At 39.8% G+C, this 21690-nt stretch overlaps 1 protein-coding gene across 2 annotated transcripts in view; it reads right to left on the bottom strand.

Moving 5' to 3' along the window:
* Positions 1–21690, bottom strand: part of LOC127569780 (nectin-1-like) — a 38642-nt gene that overhangs the window by 9914 nt on the left and 7038 nt on the right. The window contains exons 2-5 of one of the 2 annotated variants that reach the window (XM_052014668.1): positions 18316–18651; positions 15620–15949; positions 9193–9312; positions 8301–8353 (exon numbers count right to left, since the gene is read on the bottom strand). In XM_052014668.1, the coding sequence (XP_051870628.1) occupies positions 9236–9312; positions 15620–15949; positions 18316–18651 (743 nt within the window). In that variant the 3' untranslated portion in view covers positions 8301–8353; positions 9193–9235. Of the gene's footprint in view, positions 1–8300; positions 8354–9192; positions 9313–15619; positions 15950–18315; positions 18652–21690 lie in introns of those variants that run through there. The other variant, XM_052014667.1, reaches the window with a different exon arrangement.

Here is a 21690-nt window from a genome sequence, read left to right as displayed (position 1 = left end):
CTGAGGCAGAAGTGGTGGCGGTGGTGATGGGGGGTGGGGGGGGGGGGGGGAAGGAGTGGGTAGATGTCCAGAGGTAGTAATCCTGTACTGTGACATGCTATTTCTTTGGACTAGTTGTGATTCATGACTTGGCCTATGCAGTGAAAGAGAAGTAATAACTGCATCAATTTTGGGGGGCCTGAGCATCAAAGCACTGTGCCATAGAGAACATCCATCACTCTTCTCCTCACTGTTCAGTTTGCCTTTAGCTTCATGCTTTTGCATTGAAACATGAAAATCAGAGACTGGTTTGGGTTAGATGGCTGAGTTCTACCATAATGAGATGTGACTACATACCTCAGTAGTCCGAATCTGTCATGTGAGTTGTGAACTAGGCGAGTTAAGAAGAAATATGCTTCTGAAGACATATGGCTGCATTACTGGGGATAGTTCTTTCAAGTGTGTGGTCTGCTTGTACGTACAGTGTGTAAGAGTGGTTAAAATGTGTTCTGTAAGGTCTACATGTGCTATTGCCGTGTCTGATGGAAGGCTACATTTGTCAACTAAAATTAAAAGAGTGAGTGAAGTTGTGGAATTTCTTTTACAACATTGCCAGGTCTGGGAATGTTCACTCATGAAGGTGATCTTAGTCATTTCCTGTTACTTGCCTCTCAGCTCTGGGGACCATCTCGGCACCCTGTGGCAGAGCACGTGTCTCTTCCTCACCACCTCACCTACTAGGATATGAAGGCCTCCACTCACAAAGAGTGGATCACACTCCCCCTCCTTTGCACAGCTTCCTTTCCAGCCATCTCAAATCGGCAAGCAAGTAACACTTCCTACAGGTGTCTTTTGACCTGACATCAAGTAATGAAGAAGTGGGGGCTGGAGTGTGGTATCACATGAGAAATGACTGCACAGCAACAAGCTAAGTTTTGTGTGCATGTGCATTAGAACTAAGATCACAGTTAACCACCACGCCCAGCTGCATCAGCATGAATTCTAGACCTCTGCATTTAATGTGGAACAATCATTGAGCTATTTTTATTGGAGCACAGATTGCCTTTTTCTTTGTTTATTCACAGCATTAGGACATTGTTATCAAGGCTAGTATGTATTTTCAATCCCAAATGCCTTCTAAAACAAATGGTTTTCTAGGCCATTTCAGTGGCAGCTGAGAATAAATCACATTGGAGGGTCTGGATTAACATCAAAAGCAGATTGGGTAAGGATGACTTATCTTTTTTTCTGAAACATATTAGTGAACCAAGTGGGCTTTTACTGCAAACTAGTAGTCTTACTGTCATCATTACTGATAGTAGCTTCCAATCCCAAATTTATTCTAAATATTTGAATTTAAATACCTCAATTTCCATGGTGCAATTATATCAATAGTGCACATATAAACTACAATGCAACCACACCCAGAGGTAGTTATAGCGTCTCAGACTATAATACCTCAAACGTGACTTTCGGTTTAAAGAAACATTGAAACAACAAGTACTAAGCCCACCACCTGCACCTGTGCTTTTATCCCCCCATGTGAGACATTTTCTCATTTTATCCCCTTACTCTCCACCATGTGTAATATTCATGTATAGCCTGTTTCATTCTTAAGTCATTGCTGTGGACTCTGCTTGAACAGGACCAGCAGACAGCCAATTAGCCAATGGAACCTGGAATCATCAAACAAATCCAGAAGTAAACCAAAGCAACACCAATAAACTGTGATTAGAACTAACTCCCTAAAATACTACACATACTGCTCACTTTATGAGAAACAGCCCAAAATACTTGTTGTTTGTCACTTTTACTGTATTTTCACCCTGAAGTAAAAGATGGTTTTGCCTTCCAAAAATAACATTGAATTTACATTCAGTTATTTTCAGTGTTTAGACCTTCTGCAAATATTAAAATATACCTTATGAAGCCTCAGAGATTGCAGTAAGACTGCAGGTGGTGACAGTGCAGCTGTTCAATTACTGGACCAGTAATTCATTGGGCCTGTACTAATACTTGAGAGACCCAAGTTCAAATCCCACATTGGCAATGCTGAAACTTAAACTTAGTTAAAAACCTGGATTTTTTTTAAAGAAACAAGTTTATTATTATAAAGGATGATCACAACATGACTAGAGTATCATGAAAACCCATTTGGTTCACTCATGCCCTTCAAAGTAGGAAACCTGCTATACAATATGTGACTCCAGACCCACTGCAGAAGTATCCAAGTAAGCCACTCATAACCGCTATGCTGAAATAAAGCAAGGAAAAAATCAGACCCAGGCATCAAATTTAGGCAAGGCAAAGGTTCTCCCAATACAGCCAATCTTGTAAAGTCCTCCTCATAAACGTTTGGGGTCTAGTATCTAAGTTGGAAAAGCTATCACACAGAGTAGCATCTCAAAAGTCCGACAGCAGTTAGCAAACAATACTTTACTGCTGAGGGTGATTTGTGCTGCCTCCTGCCCTCACACAAAACTCAAAAATTTCATCATTTTTATTCCATTTTCTGCCCTTTGTTACCCTTTCATTATCATGCTTTTAAGGCTGCGGTGGGGGGTGGGGTTTAAAGGTCACGTAAGGGGCAAGTTTTTTTTATGCAGAGAGTGGTAGGTGCCTAGAATGGGTTGCCAGGGGTAGTAGCGAAAGCAGGCAGTTTGGTGGAGTTTAAGAGGCTTTTAGATAGACACATGAATATGAATGGAATGGAGCAATATGGATGATAAACAGGAGGAGGACATTTAGTATAAATTGGCATCAAGATCAGCGCAACATCATGGGCCGAATGGCCGATCTGGTGTTGTACTGTTCTACGTTCTATCATTTGACTCTTCTATTCCCTTGATGGATCTCCCTGTCTCCACCTCACAGGATAAGTTAACCATAAACACCTATTACAAGCCTACAGGCTTCCACAGCTACCTTCACTAAACTTCCTCCTACCTTGCTCCAGCAAGGACTTCATTCCACTCTCCCAGTTCCACTGTTCCTGTCATTCTTTCCCCAATGACGAGACTTTCCACCCAGGTCCCACTGCTGCTCGTGTCAGTTTGCTCTGCACTAATTTGCTGATGCATCTCCTACATTAAAACAATGGCTACACTTCAAAAGTATTTTATTGACTGCAGAACACAATGGAGCAATCTGAAGTCAAGAGTTGTGCCGTAGGAATGCAAAGCTTTCTTTATTATCTACTCTTTCCTTGGTGGAAGAGGCAGGGGAAGACTGAGGAGCAGAGTTGGTGTGAAGGACGGAAACATATTGATAGGGTGGAAGGGAAGGGCACAGCGCCTGATAGTTGAGTGGTAACTAGAGAGGCACAAAGCTGAATGAGGAGGAGGAAAAAGATATATTTATTCTGCATGTTGCCGGCAATTTTGCTTTAAAAGATCTTTTCTGGTCTCTGTACTTCACCACGTGGACTGCAGTTTATTCACTGGTCTGTTCTCTGCATTATCATTATGGCATCATTTTGTTATTGGAAACCATGAGCAGCCTTGATAACCACTTTCTCTGTGCAAAACCATTTTATTTTTGTTGTCTTCCAACCACCAAGAAAGGAATCACAATATCTCTTAAAGCATTTTAAAGTCACCTTCAGGATATTATTCCTATTGCCTGAGCAAATATAACAGTTACCTATTTTGCAGGTCACTTTTCAACATCTTCTGTAAATAAATGCCTTGTAGTCTCCCTCAGACCTTCAATTGTTGTTTGTTCTCCCCTCACCTCCCATGGGCTCCAGGTTGGTTCTGGTGGCAAACTTCAGTCTGATTGTTCTGCCTGCTGATTTTAGTGAATGCTTGGCTTTGGTAGCTGGCCGCTCTCTGTGTAGCTGAATGTTCCTGCCAACTTGCTGTTGTTGAATGTGGTGCCTGGATAAATATAGTTGCATTTTTGCAAGCTGCATGGACACAGGATGGTGGGGTTGGTTACTCTTCCTGATCTGCATTAGCTCAGCTATTCTCTGGGTGAAATTAACAAATCATCAGGGGAGCCAACTGTTGTATGTTTCAAATGTGCACAATGTTTTTAAATATTGTGATAACAAGTTTATTTCAATGTATTTAGAAAGATATGTACACCAAACCCTGCAAAATACACCCATTAAAATATTTAGGCTCACTCAGACTTCCAACAGAAACCAATCACTTCCATGGAAGGAAATAGACTGCTAGAAATTACAGATGTACTCCACGAAGAGAAGATGTAATTTGAGGAAATGCCTTATTTTTGGGAACTGCACATTGCATGTGGTTAGCATTAACAACCATCATCCAAAACCCAAAATAAAAGCAGAAAAGGCTGGGAATACTCAGCAGATCAGACCAAATCTGTGGGAGGAGAAACAGACTTAATGTTTCAGGTTGAAGACCCTTCATCAGAACTGGGAAAGAAACAAAAGGAGCTTGTAAAGATGTAGGGAGGGTGGGGAAGAGGGGATGTCTATCTATAACAGGGTAAAGCAGGGGTGACCATGGGGATAAGCTGCAAAGAACGATATATGATTCATGAGGGAATGGAAGCAATTAGGGAGTGAGAACATGGACCGAAGAATGTAGGAGTTGCAAAATGCAGAGCACAAAGACATCCTAACGCATGGAGAACTGATACGAACAGAAATCAACTGTTACAATGAGGCCCAACACCAAGCTTGAGAAATATTGCCCCATCTTCCACCTGGACATGTTGCAGCCTTCTGGACTTAACAGTGAATTCTACAACTTCAGGTAATTTGATTTCTCTGTCTACATCAGTCATCCATCTGTGAGAGTGGATCAGTTTGTTTTTTTTTAAACCAGTTTCTTCTTTTTTTGTGCTTTGGGTGTGGAGGACATGCCCAGCCTGACCTGCTCTGCATTTCACAACTCTGACATTCTTTCATCAAAGTTCTCACTTTTAACTTCTCCCAGTTAACCATAGACCAGGTAACCTAGTTTATAGCTTATCCCCATGGTCACCGCGGTTTTACATTATCATCTCCTTCCCCCTTCCTCCCTGCAGCTTAACAAGTTTCTTTTATCTCCTTCCCAGCTCTGATGAAGGGTCTTTAACCTGATGTTTCTCTTACCACAGATGTGACCTGATCTACTGAGTACTTCCAGCAGTTTCTGTTTTTATTTTAGATTTCCAACATTTGTAGTTTTTAAAATTTTCATCCAAACCCCATTGCAGTCTCTGAATTGCAGAAGCAATTTGGAACTGAATGTGGCTCCAGAGACAAAAACAAAATAAATAGTGCTGAAAAATACTTCAAATCATCTCCATAAGAATCGACAGAAGGAGCACAACATATGTAATCTATCTCCAGGTTAGATAATAATCTGCCTTTTGATTCTTCCTACTGAAGTGCACGATCTCACAATAAACGCCAAATAACTTTAACAGTCAAAATAGGCCAGAGCCCCTAGTTATTCCCCTTTCAGAGTTTCTTGAGAGATTTCACAGAATTTCCCTCCATAAATCCATCAACCCAAACTAGTTTCAGACAGTTAGGCAATGGTGCATTCAACTTGTTGGGATTTCTGTAGTGGGGCTTTCTAAAGAAGTGTGCACCACTTGTCTCAAACAACATGCCAGTTACTCTGTGTGATACCAGGATTTCTCTTGAGATTTTTCCTTCTGTTGTTTGAGTTTTAAAGATCTTAACAAATATTAATCAGTATCTGCTGAATAGAATATCAATTTCCGCCAATCCCCAATTTTCTTATTTCATTTCATGGCTGTCATATCCTATTTTACTGCCAGGATTGTCCAATTAAGTTAGGACAGCTAACAGAAGTCAAACAGACTTGTACAAGAAATGCAACTGCAGTTAAATTTGTTGGGTTCAAATTTGCTTCTGCTGCTTCTGGAATTTGTCAAGGTACCTAGAAAAGCTGCTGTTTTCACTGATTTCCAATGCATGTTCATTCACAAGTCTGTTGGTTTTTGCCCATTATGTTACTTTATTAACTCCTTTGGAATGAGCAAATTAATTTAGCAATAATTTAGTTTTCACATTGTGCTCACTCAGAAGAAAAGGAATTTTTTTTAAAAAAAGGAAACTTTAGGTGAGTTCTGAAGCATTCTTCCCCATCAAACCTAGCAGTCTCTATCAGAAGGAACAGTGACAGAAAGAGACCACACAATAGTCAAGGTTGGAAGAGGCAGATTTCCATGTGAAGACTGTTGACAGGTCTTATTTATATAAGACCTCAGTGAAAGTAGACATTAACTCAGAGTAATGATGTTACTCGTGCCACTTCCTAGTGTCAGATCTGCAGCCAAATAATAGTGACTGTGCAGTAAAACTCCGACTATTAACTCTGACTATTCAGAAATCCCAATGGTTCAGCATCCAGCTCACTGGGTAATGCACGCCACACTCCCTTTCAACATGCTGGGCCAAGTTCCCACACTCAGTTTACACTAACAATCTGCTGGAGGAACTCAGCGGATCGAACAGCATCCGTGGGGGGGGGGGGGGGGGGGGAGAAAGGAATTGGTCGATATTTCGGGTCGAAACCCTGTGTCAGGACTTGATGTGGGATTTGACCCAAAATGTTGACAATTCCTTTCCCCCCAACAGATGCTTCTTGACCCACTGTTTCTCCAGCGGATTGTTTGTTGCTCCACATTCCAGCATCTGCAGTCTCCTGTGTCTCCCTTCAACCTGGTTTACTGAAAGATCGATCATAATACTGTGTAACATCTAAAAAACAATGAATTAAAACTGTGTTAGGGTATTAATAGTGATAATATCCCATAGCCCTGAAGGTATGCTGGTCTGGAACCACCAAAGTACTGAGCCAGATTATAAACGTTTTACTGTATTTTGTTATCTGAAACAACTATTCCTTTGCCAGCATATACAACTCCCTTGGGATGGGGATGGGAAGAAGGTAGTGGTGCCAAAGATCACAGAAGGTCTGAGAGATTTGTATTGGGATAATTTAGTTTGAAAGTTCACAGGAAATAATTAAATATGAACACAGATGGATATGTGGCACATTGGTTCTCTGGTCTTGGAGCTGCTGGCCATCCCCAGTAAAACCCAGGACAGATTCAACTCCCATCAAGAAGCAGCCCATGACTTCATCATGCTGTGATGATAGGTGTGGGGGTGGGGGGGGGGGTGCTGGGGAAGTAGGGCAGGGGCAGGCTGTTGGTAGGGTGTGGATATTTATTTTACCAAGTGAGAACAAGTGGGCTTTCATTTGAAAACCATTGGACCCCCCAGCCCCAAATCTAAACTGTATTTTTTTCTTCAAGAGGACAAGTAACCAATGGATTAAACTATTCTTTTCAATTGATCAATAAGTTCTTCACAATCATTTGATCACTGACTTGAAAATCATTAACATGAACAATAGCATGCAAAGAGGCAGTACACGTATAGCTCCAGAGATGGTCACATAGCAATTTGAGTAACATGTTCTGTGTGGTGATGGTTCTGTGTCAGTTCTGTGTGGTGATGGGATTATTCATTCTTCTTGGAGCTGAGCCAGCACCACACAAATCATATCCATCCATTTTAAACACTTTTGTTCTTTTACAGAATTGTTTGGCCTCTGTTAGTTTGCAGGTTTAAGTTACTGGAAACCATTAGAATAATTCTTGCTTGGGGATTATAGGAACTGTTGTACAATGGATTTTAATTCCATTTGCGATGCCCCTTTAAATTCTATGTGCTGCTTTGATATGTGCAAAATGAATAGGGTAGATGTTCAAATTATGTCCATTGACTTAAATCCTTGCTTCAGCTTTGGCAGCCAAGCTGCCACACATGCACTGGTGGAGCAGGGCTGATCATGTTTTAGATCCAATATATTCATTGGTTTGTATGAATGTAAATATCATTGTATTGTCAACTCTCATTACAGTAGAAAATCTGGGGTAATTTAACACCACCCATCTGATGAAAGATTACGTGCTCACTACACAATGACAGTGTGAGCTGCAGATGACTCCCTTCCACCTCAGATATGAAATTCAGAAGACAACCAATTACTTCTGAGATTAAAGGTTCTTGTGGCCTATCTTGTCATTCAAGCCCTGAGAGTTAATAATGAAACTCATTCAAGCAAAATGGAAATAGTTCTGAAATTTTTAAAGTGTAACACTTCAACAATTTGTTCTTAGTTTTTAAATGTGTTTTCCTCTTTTTCTTAAACCATCCCCTCTTTGAGTCCTTCTTATTTTGATTCACCTAGTTTGACTCGAATTAACTCTTCTTTTCTCCGGTGTTGTTTCTCTATCTGAAATTTCACTGGGTAAGGAAATCACTGTTGGTTCCAATGTACCTCAAGGAATGAGGTGTCTCTTGGATCTTGCTGCACAGTCACCAATAATTTAGCTGCCAGTGAGCTGTGACACAAACATTTTTCAACTGAAATATGACAGAAAAAGAATCTGTCAAAGAAAATAGCATGCTAGACATTTTTAACATTATCTCAACTGTATTGAATATTGATTTACAACCTCACCCTATCACTGCAATTTTTGGATTACCAAGGATAGACTCTGGCCATTTATCTGCTTCCGCTAACTGTATGATTGCCTTTGTTACATTAATGGCCAAACGATCCATTTTGCTTAAATGGAAGGATCCAATACCCCCGACTACTTCTCAATGGTTCTCTCAAACTACATCATGTTTAAACTTGGAAAAAATTAGGAGTGGTACTGTTGATCCTTCGCTTAAATTTGAAGATATTTGGAGTCCATTTATTCAATATTTTCACATGATATAGATCCCCTTTCAATAATTCTCCAATTTAGAGGAACGGAATTGACGACATAATATTGCTCTGTTTCTACTGAGAAATTTTAGTCCAGTCTTTTTTTTTCCCTTTTCTTTTTTGTTCTTTTTGAAATTTTTGTTTAGTTTGGTTTGATATATTGTTTATAATTTTTCTTATTGATTTGTTTTTTTTTCTCTTTCTTTTTTTAATCTATATAATAAATCTTTTTCTTTCCTTTCTTTTATATTATATTCATTTACTAAGAGATTGAGGGATCTACAGATTTTTTATATTTTATTGTTCTTTATGATTATCTATGCCATGATTGTTCTCCTGATCTCATGTACAAACATTGATGTTATATATTAATCTGTATTAATTTGGAAACTAATAAAAAGATTGAAAAAGAAAGAAAAAGCATGCTAGAAGGTGCCTCCCTTTGGTGGTCTGGATCAATTGGTGTGCAAAATAATAGTTTCCTTACCTTTTTTTGCATCTCCTTTTCTTATTCCAGTTGAAACAGAATATTAAAATACTATCAAAATTGCCAGCAGTCCCAAAATAATCCAAAAATAATTTTGTGATCTAAATCTCGATGCATGTGCTGAAAAACAAAAAAAAGTATTAAACAATTCAAAAACTTGTCTAAATCCTCATTGTTTTATTTTCTTTATAGAAATAATACATTTGAATTCAGATCACAACTCGGTCTGGAAGATTGTAAAATGTTGGTCTATTTCTGGAACTCCTTTCCAAAGCATATTTGTCTGCTCAGACTTTTGTCTCCTGGGATTATTAAACTCTTCAAAGGATTTTCTTTATCACAAGGAAATTCCACCTCAAGTTTTATCCCAAAATCCGCAGCGCTCTATTGAAATTGGAGTGAATTAGTCTGATGGAGGGAGGGGTGTGTGGTTAAAGCCCAGTATAAGTGTGTTTCATTGGGAACACACAAAGGCCCAGTATAAATGGCAGAGGAATGTACCACCTCGCAAACCAAATACCTGGCCATCTATAAGCTACCACTTGATCCATCTGTAAGGGTTTGTGGTTCCCACGTTAGCCTCATTTGTCCCCTCAAAACCCATAAAACTGGAGTGGAAGCAAGTTGTCTTTGATCCTGAGGGAATAAACCAAGAAGAAAAAGACTATTTAAAAAAAGGGAGAGAGAGGGGAAACAAAACTACTGACTGCTTAGTCTAACATTAGTCATGAGGAAAATGATGAAAACTATTACATGGAAAAAAATACCAGGATCCTTAGAAATTATCAATGGGATTACACATAGTCAACATGTTTGACAAACCCACTGAAGTTTTTTCTTGAGATGTAGCTGGTAGAATTGATAAGGGAAAATTAGTGGATGTGATGTACTTGGTTTTTGGAAAGCCTTCATAAAGTCCACACAAAATGTTACTGTGTAAAATTAACATGGATGGTACTGAGAACAATGTATTGGCACAGATTAATAGACAGGAAACAGAACAGGAATAAATGAGTGGAAAACAAATAAAACGGTGAATGTTGGAATCTGAAACAAAAATAGAAATGCTGGAAGAACTCAGCCAGTCAAGCAACATCTGTAGAAAGAGAAGCCAGTTAATGTTTTGGATCAAGGACCCTTCCTCAGAATAAATGGGACTTCTTCAGAGTGCCAGGTGCTAGCTAGTGGGATCACTGCTTGGGCTCTGCTATACATGATGTACATCAATGTATTGGGTGAGGAACCAAACGTGGTATTTCAAAGTATGCTGATGATACTAACCTGCATACGATTGTGAATTGTGGGGAGGATGTAAAGAGGCTTCAAGGCAGCTGAGACTGATTGAGCGAGTGGGCAGAATCTTGCTGGATGCAGTATAATGTGGACAAATGTGAGGTTATCCATTTCAGTAAGAAAACAGAAAGACAGATTAAATTGTGTTAGACTGGGAAGCGTTGAGGTACAGAGAGACTTGGGTGACCTCGTACACTAGTCACAGAAAGCAGCAGGCAAGTGCAGCAAGCAGTTAAGAAGGCAAGTTACTTTGTCCTTGAAAGCAAGAGGATTTGAGTACAGGAACAAGGATGCCCTGCTACAATTATACAAGACTGTGGTGAGACCACACCTAGAATATTGTGTACAGTTTTGGGTCTCCTTATCAGAGAAAGGATATACTTGTCACAGAGAGAGTGCAGCGAAGGTTGAACCGACTGATGGAAGGACTGGTGCATTGAGGAGATATTAGGTTGACTATGTTTGTATTCACTGTAGTGTAGAAGAATGAGAGGAAATCTAATTGAAAGGTACAAAATGCTGACAGGGCAAGATAGACTGCATGTGAGGATTTGTCCCTTGGCTGTGGACTGCCTAAAATGAAGGGTAACAATCTCACAATATGGGGTAAGACACTCAAGTCTGAGATGAGGGAAAATTTCTTCACCCAGAAGGTGGTGAACTTGTAGAATTCACTACCATGGAGGGCTATTACAGAACGTCACAAAATATATTTAAGTAGGAAAAAAACTCTTGATGTAAAAGGTATCAAGGGTATGGGGAGAGAGCAGGAATCTGATATTGAGATAGACAATCAACTGTGATTGTATGGAATGGAGGAGCAGGCATGGAAGGGCTGAATGGCCTACTCCTGCTCCTATTTTTCTGGACACCTGTACACTTGTCATGGAGGAGATTCTGAAATATTGCTTTTTGTGCTAGATTTTCAGAGATTGCACAGACTGACACCCAAAAGTTTGCAAATGCCCAGGGCAGCCGGATTATTCTTCAGACAGGTTTCCGCTACTTCTGCTGATGAAAGTGATATGAAGGAGTATTGCCTTTCTTAGTCACACCTCTAAAGCATCAGACAGATGACAACGTGATTTTGACTGTTAAGAAAGCTTCTTGAAGATGAAGCACAATATGAGCAGGTAGATAGCCGAGGTGAGTTTCTGTGTCTACCAAGAAATAACGAGGTGGATGCTTCTACCTGGAACCTTGAAGGACATTGCTGCTTGACACATCTACTCTTTAAGGAACCCTTTTAAATCCAACAATTCAGCCCAGGAACATGCACGCCATGCCTTTCATATTGCTCAGGGAATCAAGATCTATGATTGTCACATGATTTTTGAGTGTCAGGCAGCAGAAACTAGATATTAGAGATGCTCAAAATCTGAAATAATGTTAAATGATGATGCAGATCCTCAGTAAATCAGGTAGCGAAGACAGAAGCAGTTATAGGTTTTAGACTGAGGACCTAACACCAGAATAAGACTAAATGAAAATCCAAAAACTGCAGATGCTTGAAATCTGAAATAAAAACAGAAAATGCTAGAAACACTCAGCAGATCAGGCAACATCTGTGGAAAGAGAAACAGTATTAATGTTTCAGGTCCAGGATGGTTTGTCAGAACAGGACCTTCCTGTTCAGCAGCATGGATTTAATTAGTTTGGATCAATCCTTATCTTGGATCTATTTCATTGATAGCCACAATAAATTATTGTCATTTTCCTATTCCCGATATCAAGGACTGAAAGCTTCAATGACTCCTGATCTTTCTTCTTCTTCACTTGATTCTGACTTGTATTTTTCCTTCAGATCTTCAGTTTCCCCTCTAAGTCCTTGAATGATCAGTCCTCAGCTTCACCCACTTATTTCTATATTGCAAATAGATTTCAAGCTCAATATGACACCAAGACCTTCTTCCACTGCCTACACTTCCAGGTGAAGCCTCCTCATCCAGAACATTGAACCATGGAAACTGGAGTAGCCCCTCAAGCCTTTTCCAGCATTTAAAGAGATTATGGCTGAACATCCTTATCCTTTGCCCCACATACCCTAATAAATTTGGTTATCAAAACTCTATCAATCTCAGGTTTAAAAAGTACCAAGGATCCGTTGTCATTTTTAACAAAAGACATCACAAGCTTCTTCAACTCTTTGTCTTTAAAGGCATTTCCTAACTTCACTTCTGAAAGGTCTCCTAATTGTTTAGACCATACCACAAGTCCAAGACTCCCAATTTAGTGGAAAAGTTTCACTCTATTTGCCCCATCAATTTTCATTATTATCTTGGAAGTTTTGATCAAATTGCGGCTTAACTTTCTAAGTTTTGGTAAACACAACATAGCCTGTGTAATTTCTTATAATGGATTACTAGGTGTTCATGTAGGATTTTGGTAAATCTATAGTGCACTCTACACAAGACCAACATATTCCTTTCAAGGTGTGGTGCCCGGAATTGCTCATGCTACCTCAGGAGTAATCCAACTAGGGATTTCTATAGCTCTGCTGTAGTCTCTAAACCTTTCAGATTATTTTCTATACTGGTCCATGATATTTTAATGATTTATGTAAATGGACAATCTCCCCCGTCCACCCCCCCACCCCTCCCCAACACCCAAAGATTCTCTAGACCAGTCCAAATGAAGCATCTCAACTTGAGATGTCGACTGTCCATTTCCTTCTACAGATACTACCGGACCCATGGAGTTCCTCTGGCATTTTGTTTTTTGTTCTTTAGACCTCCACTGCTTCCAACATTTCACCATGTAATAAATTTTATTCTTTTTACGTTTGAGACAGACGATTCAAATGTGAGATCTATTTTCTACAGTTTTGACCATTTCTCAATATTTTTGTAATTTTATGCTTCCATCTACACAACTTATAATGCAGGCCATCTCTGCAATTTTAACTTGGATGTGTAGCTTTTTAATCCCATAATCTTTATTCATCTCAATACTTGAGAACCCACAGATCTTTGTAGGTCATTATTGGCCACCTTCTGCCTTTCAAAAACCTGCCTATTAGAGTCACAGTCATAGAACTGTACAGAATAGAAACAGGCCCTTCAGCCCTCCACATCTATGCTGGCCCTTATGTCCATCGATGGTAATCCCACTCCTGCATTATTTCCATATCCTTCTATCCCTGGCTCATTCAAGAAACTGTCAAGATGCTCCTTAAATATTGTTACTCCACCACCTCCTCTGGCAGCTCATTCCAGATGTCTAGTATTCAATGCGTGAAAAAGTTACTCCTCAGAAGCCCTTTAAACCTCCTCCTGCTCACCTTAAATCTATGTCCTCTGGTTTTAGACACCCCTACCATGGGAAACAGACACTGGTTATCTACACTATCTACGTCTCACATAATTTTATATACCTCTACCATATCACCAGTCAGCCTCCTACACTCCAGGATAAACAGACCCAGTATATCCAATCTCTCCTGCTAACTCAAGTCCTCCAATCCGGGCAACATCATTGTAATGACCAAAACGTTCTACAGATGCTAGAATCTGGAGCAACACACAAAAAATGCTGAAGGAACTCAGCAGTTCAGGCAGCATCTATGGAGGGAAATAAACAGTCGACATTTCGGGCCTAGATGCTTCATCAGGACTGGAAAGGAAGAGGGCAGAAGCCTGAATAAGAACATCATTGTGAATCTTTTCTGCACTCTCTCTTGCTTAATACTATCTTTCTTGTAGTGTGGTGACCAGAACTGCACATAATATTCCAAGTGCGGCCCAACCAAAATTTAGTACAACTTTAACATGGCGTCCCAACTCTTATACTCATGCCTCAGCCAATGAAGGCAAGCATGTCGTATGCCTTTTTCACCATCCTGTCTACTTGTGTTCCCATTTTCATGGAACTATGTACTTGTACCCCTCATTCTCTGTTCAACAATGCTCCTCAGGGCCCTGCCATTCACAATGGATGTGCTGCCCCAGTTTAACTTCCCAAAATGCATTACTTCACACTTGTCCGAGTTAAATTTCACCTGCCGTTCCCTTTCCCAGTTGATCTATATCCTGTTGTATGTTTAACCTTCTTCACTATCTATGACTCCACCAATTTTTGTGTCATCTGTAAACTTACTAATCATGCTATCTAGATTCTTATCCAGATCATTATATGACAAACAACAGAGGATCCAGCATCAATCCCTGCAGCACACCACAGGTCACAGGTCTCCAGTCTGAAAAACTACCCTCCACTACCACCCAGGCAATTTTGTGTCCATTGGCCAGCTCACCCTGGATCCATGTGTTCTAACCTTCTGTACCAGTCTACCAGGTGGGACCTTGTGAAAGGCCTTGCTAAAGTACATGCAGACAACATCTACTGCCGTGCTTTCATCAATCTCTTGATCACCTCTTCAAAAAAAAACTCAATCTAATCTGTGAGACACAATTTCCCTAATCAGTCATCATCTTTCCAAACACAAATAAACTCAGTCTCTCAGAATCCCTTCCAATAACTTTCCCACCACTGATGCAAGACTCACTGTCCTTTAGTTCCCTGGAGCAGCACTGCTGCCCTTATTAAATAAAGGCACAATATTAGCTATCCTCCTATCTTTCGGTACCTCACCTATGGCTAACAAAGATACAAAAATCAGGGTCCTGGTATGTGGGAAGGAAGCAAGGGAACCAGGGTCTCTGCAAGTGGGGGGGGGGGGGGGGGGGGGGGGGGGGGGGAGTTGCGAGAACCAGGGTCCTGGTGAGTCAGAAGGGAGCTCAGCAAGTATTAACTGGTGAGCTAGGTGCCAAGCCAGTGGGATTTCCGAAAAGTCAGATTGTTGACTATCGGAGCTTTTCTGTAGGCATGTAATGCTCCCCTGCTTAAATTTACTTCTATTAACTTCAGTGGAATGAATTTTAGAAAGAGTGTAACTCCAATGATCCACTATATTGTATGTTTAATTGATGCACACTGGGATGAATTTCTACCTCTGACCTCTCTGCCAATTTCCTTCAAGTGATTAATTTGCCCGAGTCTTTGACTGAAATGGAAAGTCAGTTTCTCTCTCCACAGGTATTACTGAGTGCTTTCGGTATTTTTTTAAAATCTAACTCATAGATAGTAATGTTGCTCATATTTTTGTTTTTTGTGTTCATTAATATATTAGGCTTACCAGTTACAGTGAGGCAGGTCTTCCTAGAACTTGATCCAATTTCAGATGTATTAAAGAGACATTGGTAACATCCTTCATCTTCAAGCTTTATTCCAGATAATTCAATTGTGTACCCTTGCTCATTTCTTGATATTAAAGTAGCTCTATCATTACGTAACTCAAATGTATTGAGTGTTGCATTAAATATGATTATATTTTCCTCAGATTGACCACTTAGCTTTTTCCAGGTAACCTGTTGAATATTTTCTAATTGTGTTGTACAGCTGAAGTTAACGTTTGCACTTATAACTGCTGTCTTATTCTCCTGCGTCTCCTCATTCGGACTTTTTGCTGTGAAATGGAAACAGAATACAGTTAACATTTCCTCTGAAGGAGTGAGATTTACAAATTGGTATGGATGATCGTATCAACCACAGTCTGGTAATAGGATTCTCGTCAACTTTGTTCCACTCCAAAGCCTTGAGCACAAACCCTGGACTTGCACTTCTGTGCTGCTTTGTAGGAACAGTACACTATTGGAAGTCCTGTCTTTCAATTGAGACCCCAACTATTCATCTGGAATAAAGGCTCTTTTCAGAGAGCAGAGAAAGTCTTCTCCTTGCTTCTGACCGATATTGATTGCCAAATCATCATTAATAACATTATTAAACTAATCATTAATTGGTTGCTGCTTCATCTTGTGATCAGTTTTCTCAGGCAACAACACTTGAACTGGAAATCTAAAAGTATCTGCTGTAGGCTAGCACCAAAAATAATTTTTATTTACCTGAAAAATCATGTCAGAAGGTGCAAGATAGCTCATCCTAATCTTCAGTATAACTATCATACTGGCTTCTGTAGCATGGCAGGCATCCCCACCACACCCATCATTTCCTGATCACATGCAAGGGACAATTGTGTGCAGTCCTTTTGGTATACCACTTTAATCTTGCTGCAGGGTTCACACCTGACGTTGGGCAGGAACTAACTTCTAGACCAAGAAGTACATCAGTATGTATTTGGTTCCCAGTTACTGTACCATAATTCATCTCTTGTGATTCAAACAGCAATGCCTTAAGTTCGGAACATAATGAATACAACTCTTTGACATGTCCCATGGCAACGATGCCAGAGATGATTTCAGATTTTTTTAAAACCTCTTTTCTGTGTTATTCATTATTTTCAGTCTGAAAGATAAAGAACAATATCTGTGACATTCCTTGTGTGGAAAAACAGCTGTTCTTCGCTAAAGCATTGTTAGTGAACCGTTGGGGAACTACATTTGTAAAAATTCATCCCTCGTTGGTACAGGTCATTCTCAAGTAATGAACAGGTTATGTTTTTACAGACGTCCATGAGACCATTTTCACCATGTTGGAAGATGCACAAAAATCACGGTGTGGTAACCTTACCTCCATAGTACTGTAAGGAATGGCATCAAAAGCACACAAGATCGATAAAGAACAATTACTAAAAGTGGTGAAAGAGGAAACTAGTTCTGCTGTCCATAGGAATGAACATATGTACGTACATTGGACTTTTGAATTTAATATTATGGGAGCTTGCCTGTATGTAGGGGTGTCCATAAGTTCAGTGCTCTTAACCCGAGGACATCCTGTACTACTAAACATGTTACTTTAATGTGATAGTCTGGTCTGAAATCCATTCCAATGACCTCAAAAGTGGCCAATCGATCTACCAATCTGCACATCTTTGCTATGTAGGTGGAAACCACAGCAGCAATAGGAAATCCATGTGGTCACAAGGAGAATGTGCAAACACCACACCAACAGCATTAGAGGTCAAGATTGAACCTGGGGCACTGGAGCTGTGAGGCAGCAGCTCTATTAGCTGCAGTGCTATGTTGCCCCAATAGCACCTATTGTGGTTAGCTTTATTTTAATTCTAGATTATTTAACTCACTTAATCTAAATTCCTTAGGTTCCAAAATGAAATTTGAACTCATCTCTGAGTTACATGTCCTGCAATTTAACCATTTCACAACTGACTCCACGATCTCCCTAACAAAGTACAATGTACTGACACAACTACTGATCTAGGAAGAAATTCTGGCAATGCAACTGGGAAATTAAAATAGGTTTTAAAACGTGCAATGCTAAGCACATAACTGAGCAACATTCCATCCATGATCCAGTTAAACTCGTGCGCTGTGGACTGCTAAAATGTCTGATTGCTTCTCAGCTACATCACCAGCTTCATGGGAAATCAAACATCTCAAATATTAATCAACAAATCAGGGACATGTTTGAAATCAATCTAAATTGAATTTTCCATAGTAATAGACAATGCTTTTAATGTACTACACACAAGTTATTGCTTATTCTTACTGATTAACAGCAATTTCAGGTTGGTAGATGGAATTTTTAAGTTCAAACTGCAAACATTTCAGTCACGTTTATGTGAGATAATGGAATTACAGAATAGACTCTCATAGATGGTTTTAATTCAGAGTCAATTAATTATATTAAAAGGAACCGAGTTAAATAACAATTAACCAAAGGGATTGAGAGTTGTAGGAATATTAATAGATCTGTTTGAATGATGCAAGAATTGGTAAAAGAATATTGAAATCTTGGATGAGTTATACATCCATGATTAAATAGTCATGTAGGGACTGTGGAAGGAGATGATTTAATGAGCCGAATGGACTTTAATGGTTTAAAAACATACTTTATTTTTATTTGTACAAGTCTTACCAAGTACATTGAGGCAGGTCTTCCCAATATTTGATCCAGTTGGGAATGTCGTGAAGAGACACTGATAACATCCTTTATCTTCAAACCTCACTCCAGAAAGTACAAGGGTGGACTCTTGCTGATTTGACGGCAAAATAGAAACCCTATCAGTAAACGACCCAAATACTTTGGGTCCAAATTTTTCATTATAAGTGGCAATGTTGTCCTCTGATTGACCATTTAACTTTTGCCAGGTCACCTGTAGAATATCTTTTAAATGTGTTGTACAAGTGAAGGTAAGATTTTCACCTAAAACTGCTGTTAGTTTTTCCTTTGTCTTCACAATTGGACTTTGACCTGTGGAATAGAAATAGAATATTGTAAAGAAAAAAAAAATCAACTGTTCACAAACATTTATCCCCAAAGTGCTTAGAGGTATGTAAATTACACTGGACTAACTGGATCCAAAATTGGCTTGGTAACAGGAGGCAGGGGGGTAGTGGTGGATGGGTGTTTCTCTGACTGGAAGTCTGTAATCAGTTGCAAACTACAAGGATTGGGTCCAGGACCTCTGTTGTTTCTCATGTATGTGAATGACTTGGATGAGAATGCAAATGTCTGATAGTAAGTTTGCAGAAGACGTAAAAATTGGTGGAGTCGTAGATTGCAGAGAAGGTTGTCTAAGGATACATTGGGACACAGATAAGCTGAAAAGTTAAGAAGAGAAATGGCAGATGGAATTTCATCCAGAGAAGTGTGAGCTAATGCACTGTGGGAAGCAAATTCTTGTAGGACATCTACAGTAAATGGCAGGAACTTTAGGAGCATTGACGTACAGAGGGACTTTAGGGTGCAAGTCCATAACTCACTGAAAATGGCAACATGGTTGTACAGGATAGCAAGGAAGGCATTTTGTATGCTTGCTTTCATAGGCTGAGGTATTGAGAAGAGTTAGGATGTCATGTTGTAGCTGTACGAAACACTGGTTAGACCACATTTGGAGTATTGTGTACAGTTCTGGTTACCACACCACAGGAAGGATGTGGTAGCAATAGAGAGAGTGCAGAAGAGATTCACTGGGCAATTCCCTGGAATGGAGGGCTGTAGTTACAAGGAGAGATTGAATAGGCTGGGTTTATTCTCACTGGAACATAGGAGGCTGAGGGATGACCTTATAGAGGTTTATAAAATTATGAGGTACTTGGATAGTCAGAGTCTTTATCCAGGGCAGGGAATCTAGGACTAGAGGGCACAAGTTTAAGGTGTGAGGGGAGAAATTGAAAGGAGATCTGAGGGCAAGTTTTACACACAGAGGGTGGTTGCTACCTGGAAGAAGTAGTAAGGCAAATACAATTACAACGTTTAAAAGGCTTATGGATAGGAAAGGCATAGAGGGATATGGGCCTAATGAGGGCAAATGGGATTACAGTCAGCATGGACGAAATGGGCCAAAAGGGCCTGTTTTTGTGCTGACGATTCAATGATTCTGTGAGATGGGTAATAAGCAATGCCAGTGTTATCTACATCCCACAAAAATAATAATAAATAAAGATCTTTTTCCTTCAATATAACTGATTCAATTATCTTTGGAATGTTCCTTGCTATTAATAAGGAACCCACTTGTTCTTGTAACAAACTTTGAGTGGACTCTTGCCAATAGTCATTTTTCTTCCTTCTGTGGATATGGTAACATAGTGGTCAACTGAACCGGCATCCACAAGCCCAGAACAGTGACTCAAAGACATGAGTTCAAGTTCAACCAAGCAGCTGGGAATTTAAATTATAGGTTTGGTAAATGACATTATTGATGGTAACCATGAAATTACTAATGTACTTAAGGGAAGGAAATCCTGTCTACTTATTACAGATCAGCACATGTGTGATTTCAGTCTCACTAATTTCCTCCTGAATTGAACTCAATAGGGTTGGAGATTAAACATTGGCTTTACCAGTGACTTCACATCTCACGAACAAATAAGTAGAACAAAAGACCTGTTCCTAGCTGTACCTGGTCATGAGATCAGTCAGTGGAGCAAACAGTTTCTTTGCTATAATAACAGTGTATTTTTGCTATAATAAGTGTATTTTGAGCAATAGCTCACACCAGTTTCCATACAACTTTGATGACCACTTCAATGGTTATAGGGGATATTACAAATTTCATTGCAGATTTCTCTGCTGAGAATCCCAAATCTTCTAGGACACAATGTGGAGACCCATCAGAACTGTGACCTCACTCAAATTTCTCCCCAGCCCACTCAGTTAATGGTGCCTTGGTATTCTCAGGGTCCAATATGTGGGGGCTTTTGAATTTGTGTTAATATTCTTACAATATCATCTTTCAAGGAAGAAAACCATAGGGTCAGGCATGGTAGTGTAGCAGTTTGCATAATGCTATTACAGCACCAGTGAGCCAGGATCAATTCCAGCCATTGTCTGTACACAGTTTGTACGTTCTCCCTGTGACTGCGTGGGTTTCCTCTGGGTTCCTCCCACAGTCCAAAGACGTACGGGTTAAGAAGTTGTGGGCATGCTATGTTGGCGCCGGAAGCGTGGTGACACTTGCGGGCTGCCCCCAGAACACTCTATGCAAAAGATGCATTTCACTGTGTTTCGATGTACATGTGACTAATAAACATATCTTGTCTTAATATACTCCGCTTCTAACAACATGGATTAGATTCAGATGAAGCACTGTGAGAAATACTGCTTTTCACACAAGTATTTAGCTTGAGAAAATGAAAGCTTTTTGGACATTTCAATGCAATTCAAAACCAGGAAGTTGGAAATTGTTTTGTCATGTAAACATGCAAAGACCATAACTGAATCACGTAAAAGGTTTCTGGGAGAGTCTTAATTGTGCAACCAATGATCATAAACAGCAGATGCAAAGCTCACTGGCCTACTGGTTCCTAGCTTATCCCTACCATCCTTCTTGAATATGGGAACAACATTAGCTACCCTTCCCAGCCCTCCATCCTCTCCACCCTGGTCAACACTGGCACAAATATTCATTCAGGACACTATGCATATCCCTGGCTCCACCCAAGGAGTTCCCTTTAGTTCTCCAAGGTGACCTTCCCTTTTCTTAGCTAATCCCTTGCTTCTAAAATATTTAGAAAATGTTTTGCAATTCTCTTTAATTCTGTTTAGTGCATAGATCAAAAGTGAATAATTTGGCTTCCTGTATGAGAGACAGGAATTGTCCCTCCAACAGTGGTTTTCTGCATTCCTAAATTGAATTGTTGTTCCGTCCACATCTCTTTCCGTCTGGAGACCTCTAACACAATTTGTTGGTATTTTAGAATCTTCTCTCATTTGTTGTCCAGGATACTGGAGGATAACCGCTAATTTAAATTAACAAACAATGGTTCTTTATTTAAGAAATAGGAAATG

The sequence above is a fragment of the Pristis pectinata genome, chromosome 4 (assembly GCF_009764475.1).
Source record: "Pristis pectinata isolate sPriPec2 chromosome 4, sPriPec2.1.pri, whole genome shotgun sequence".
In the NCBI taxonomy this organism is placed as follows: Eukaryota; Metazoa; Chordata; class Chondrichthyes; order Rhinopristiformes; family Pristidae; genus Pristis; species Pristis pectinata.
Note: the sequence above shows the minus strand (reverse complement) of the source record. Positions and strands in the feature narration are given on the sequence as shown.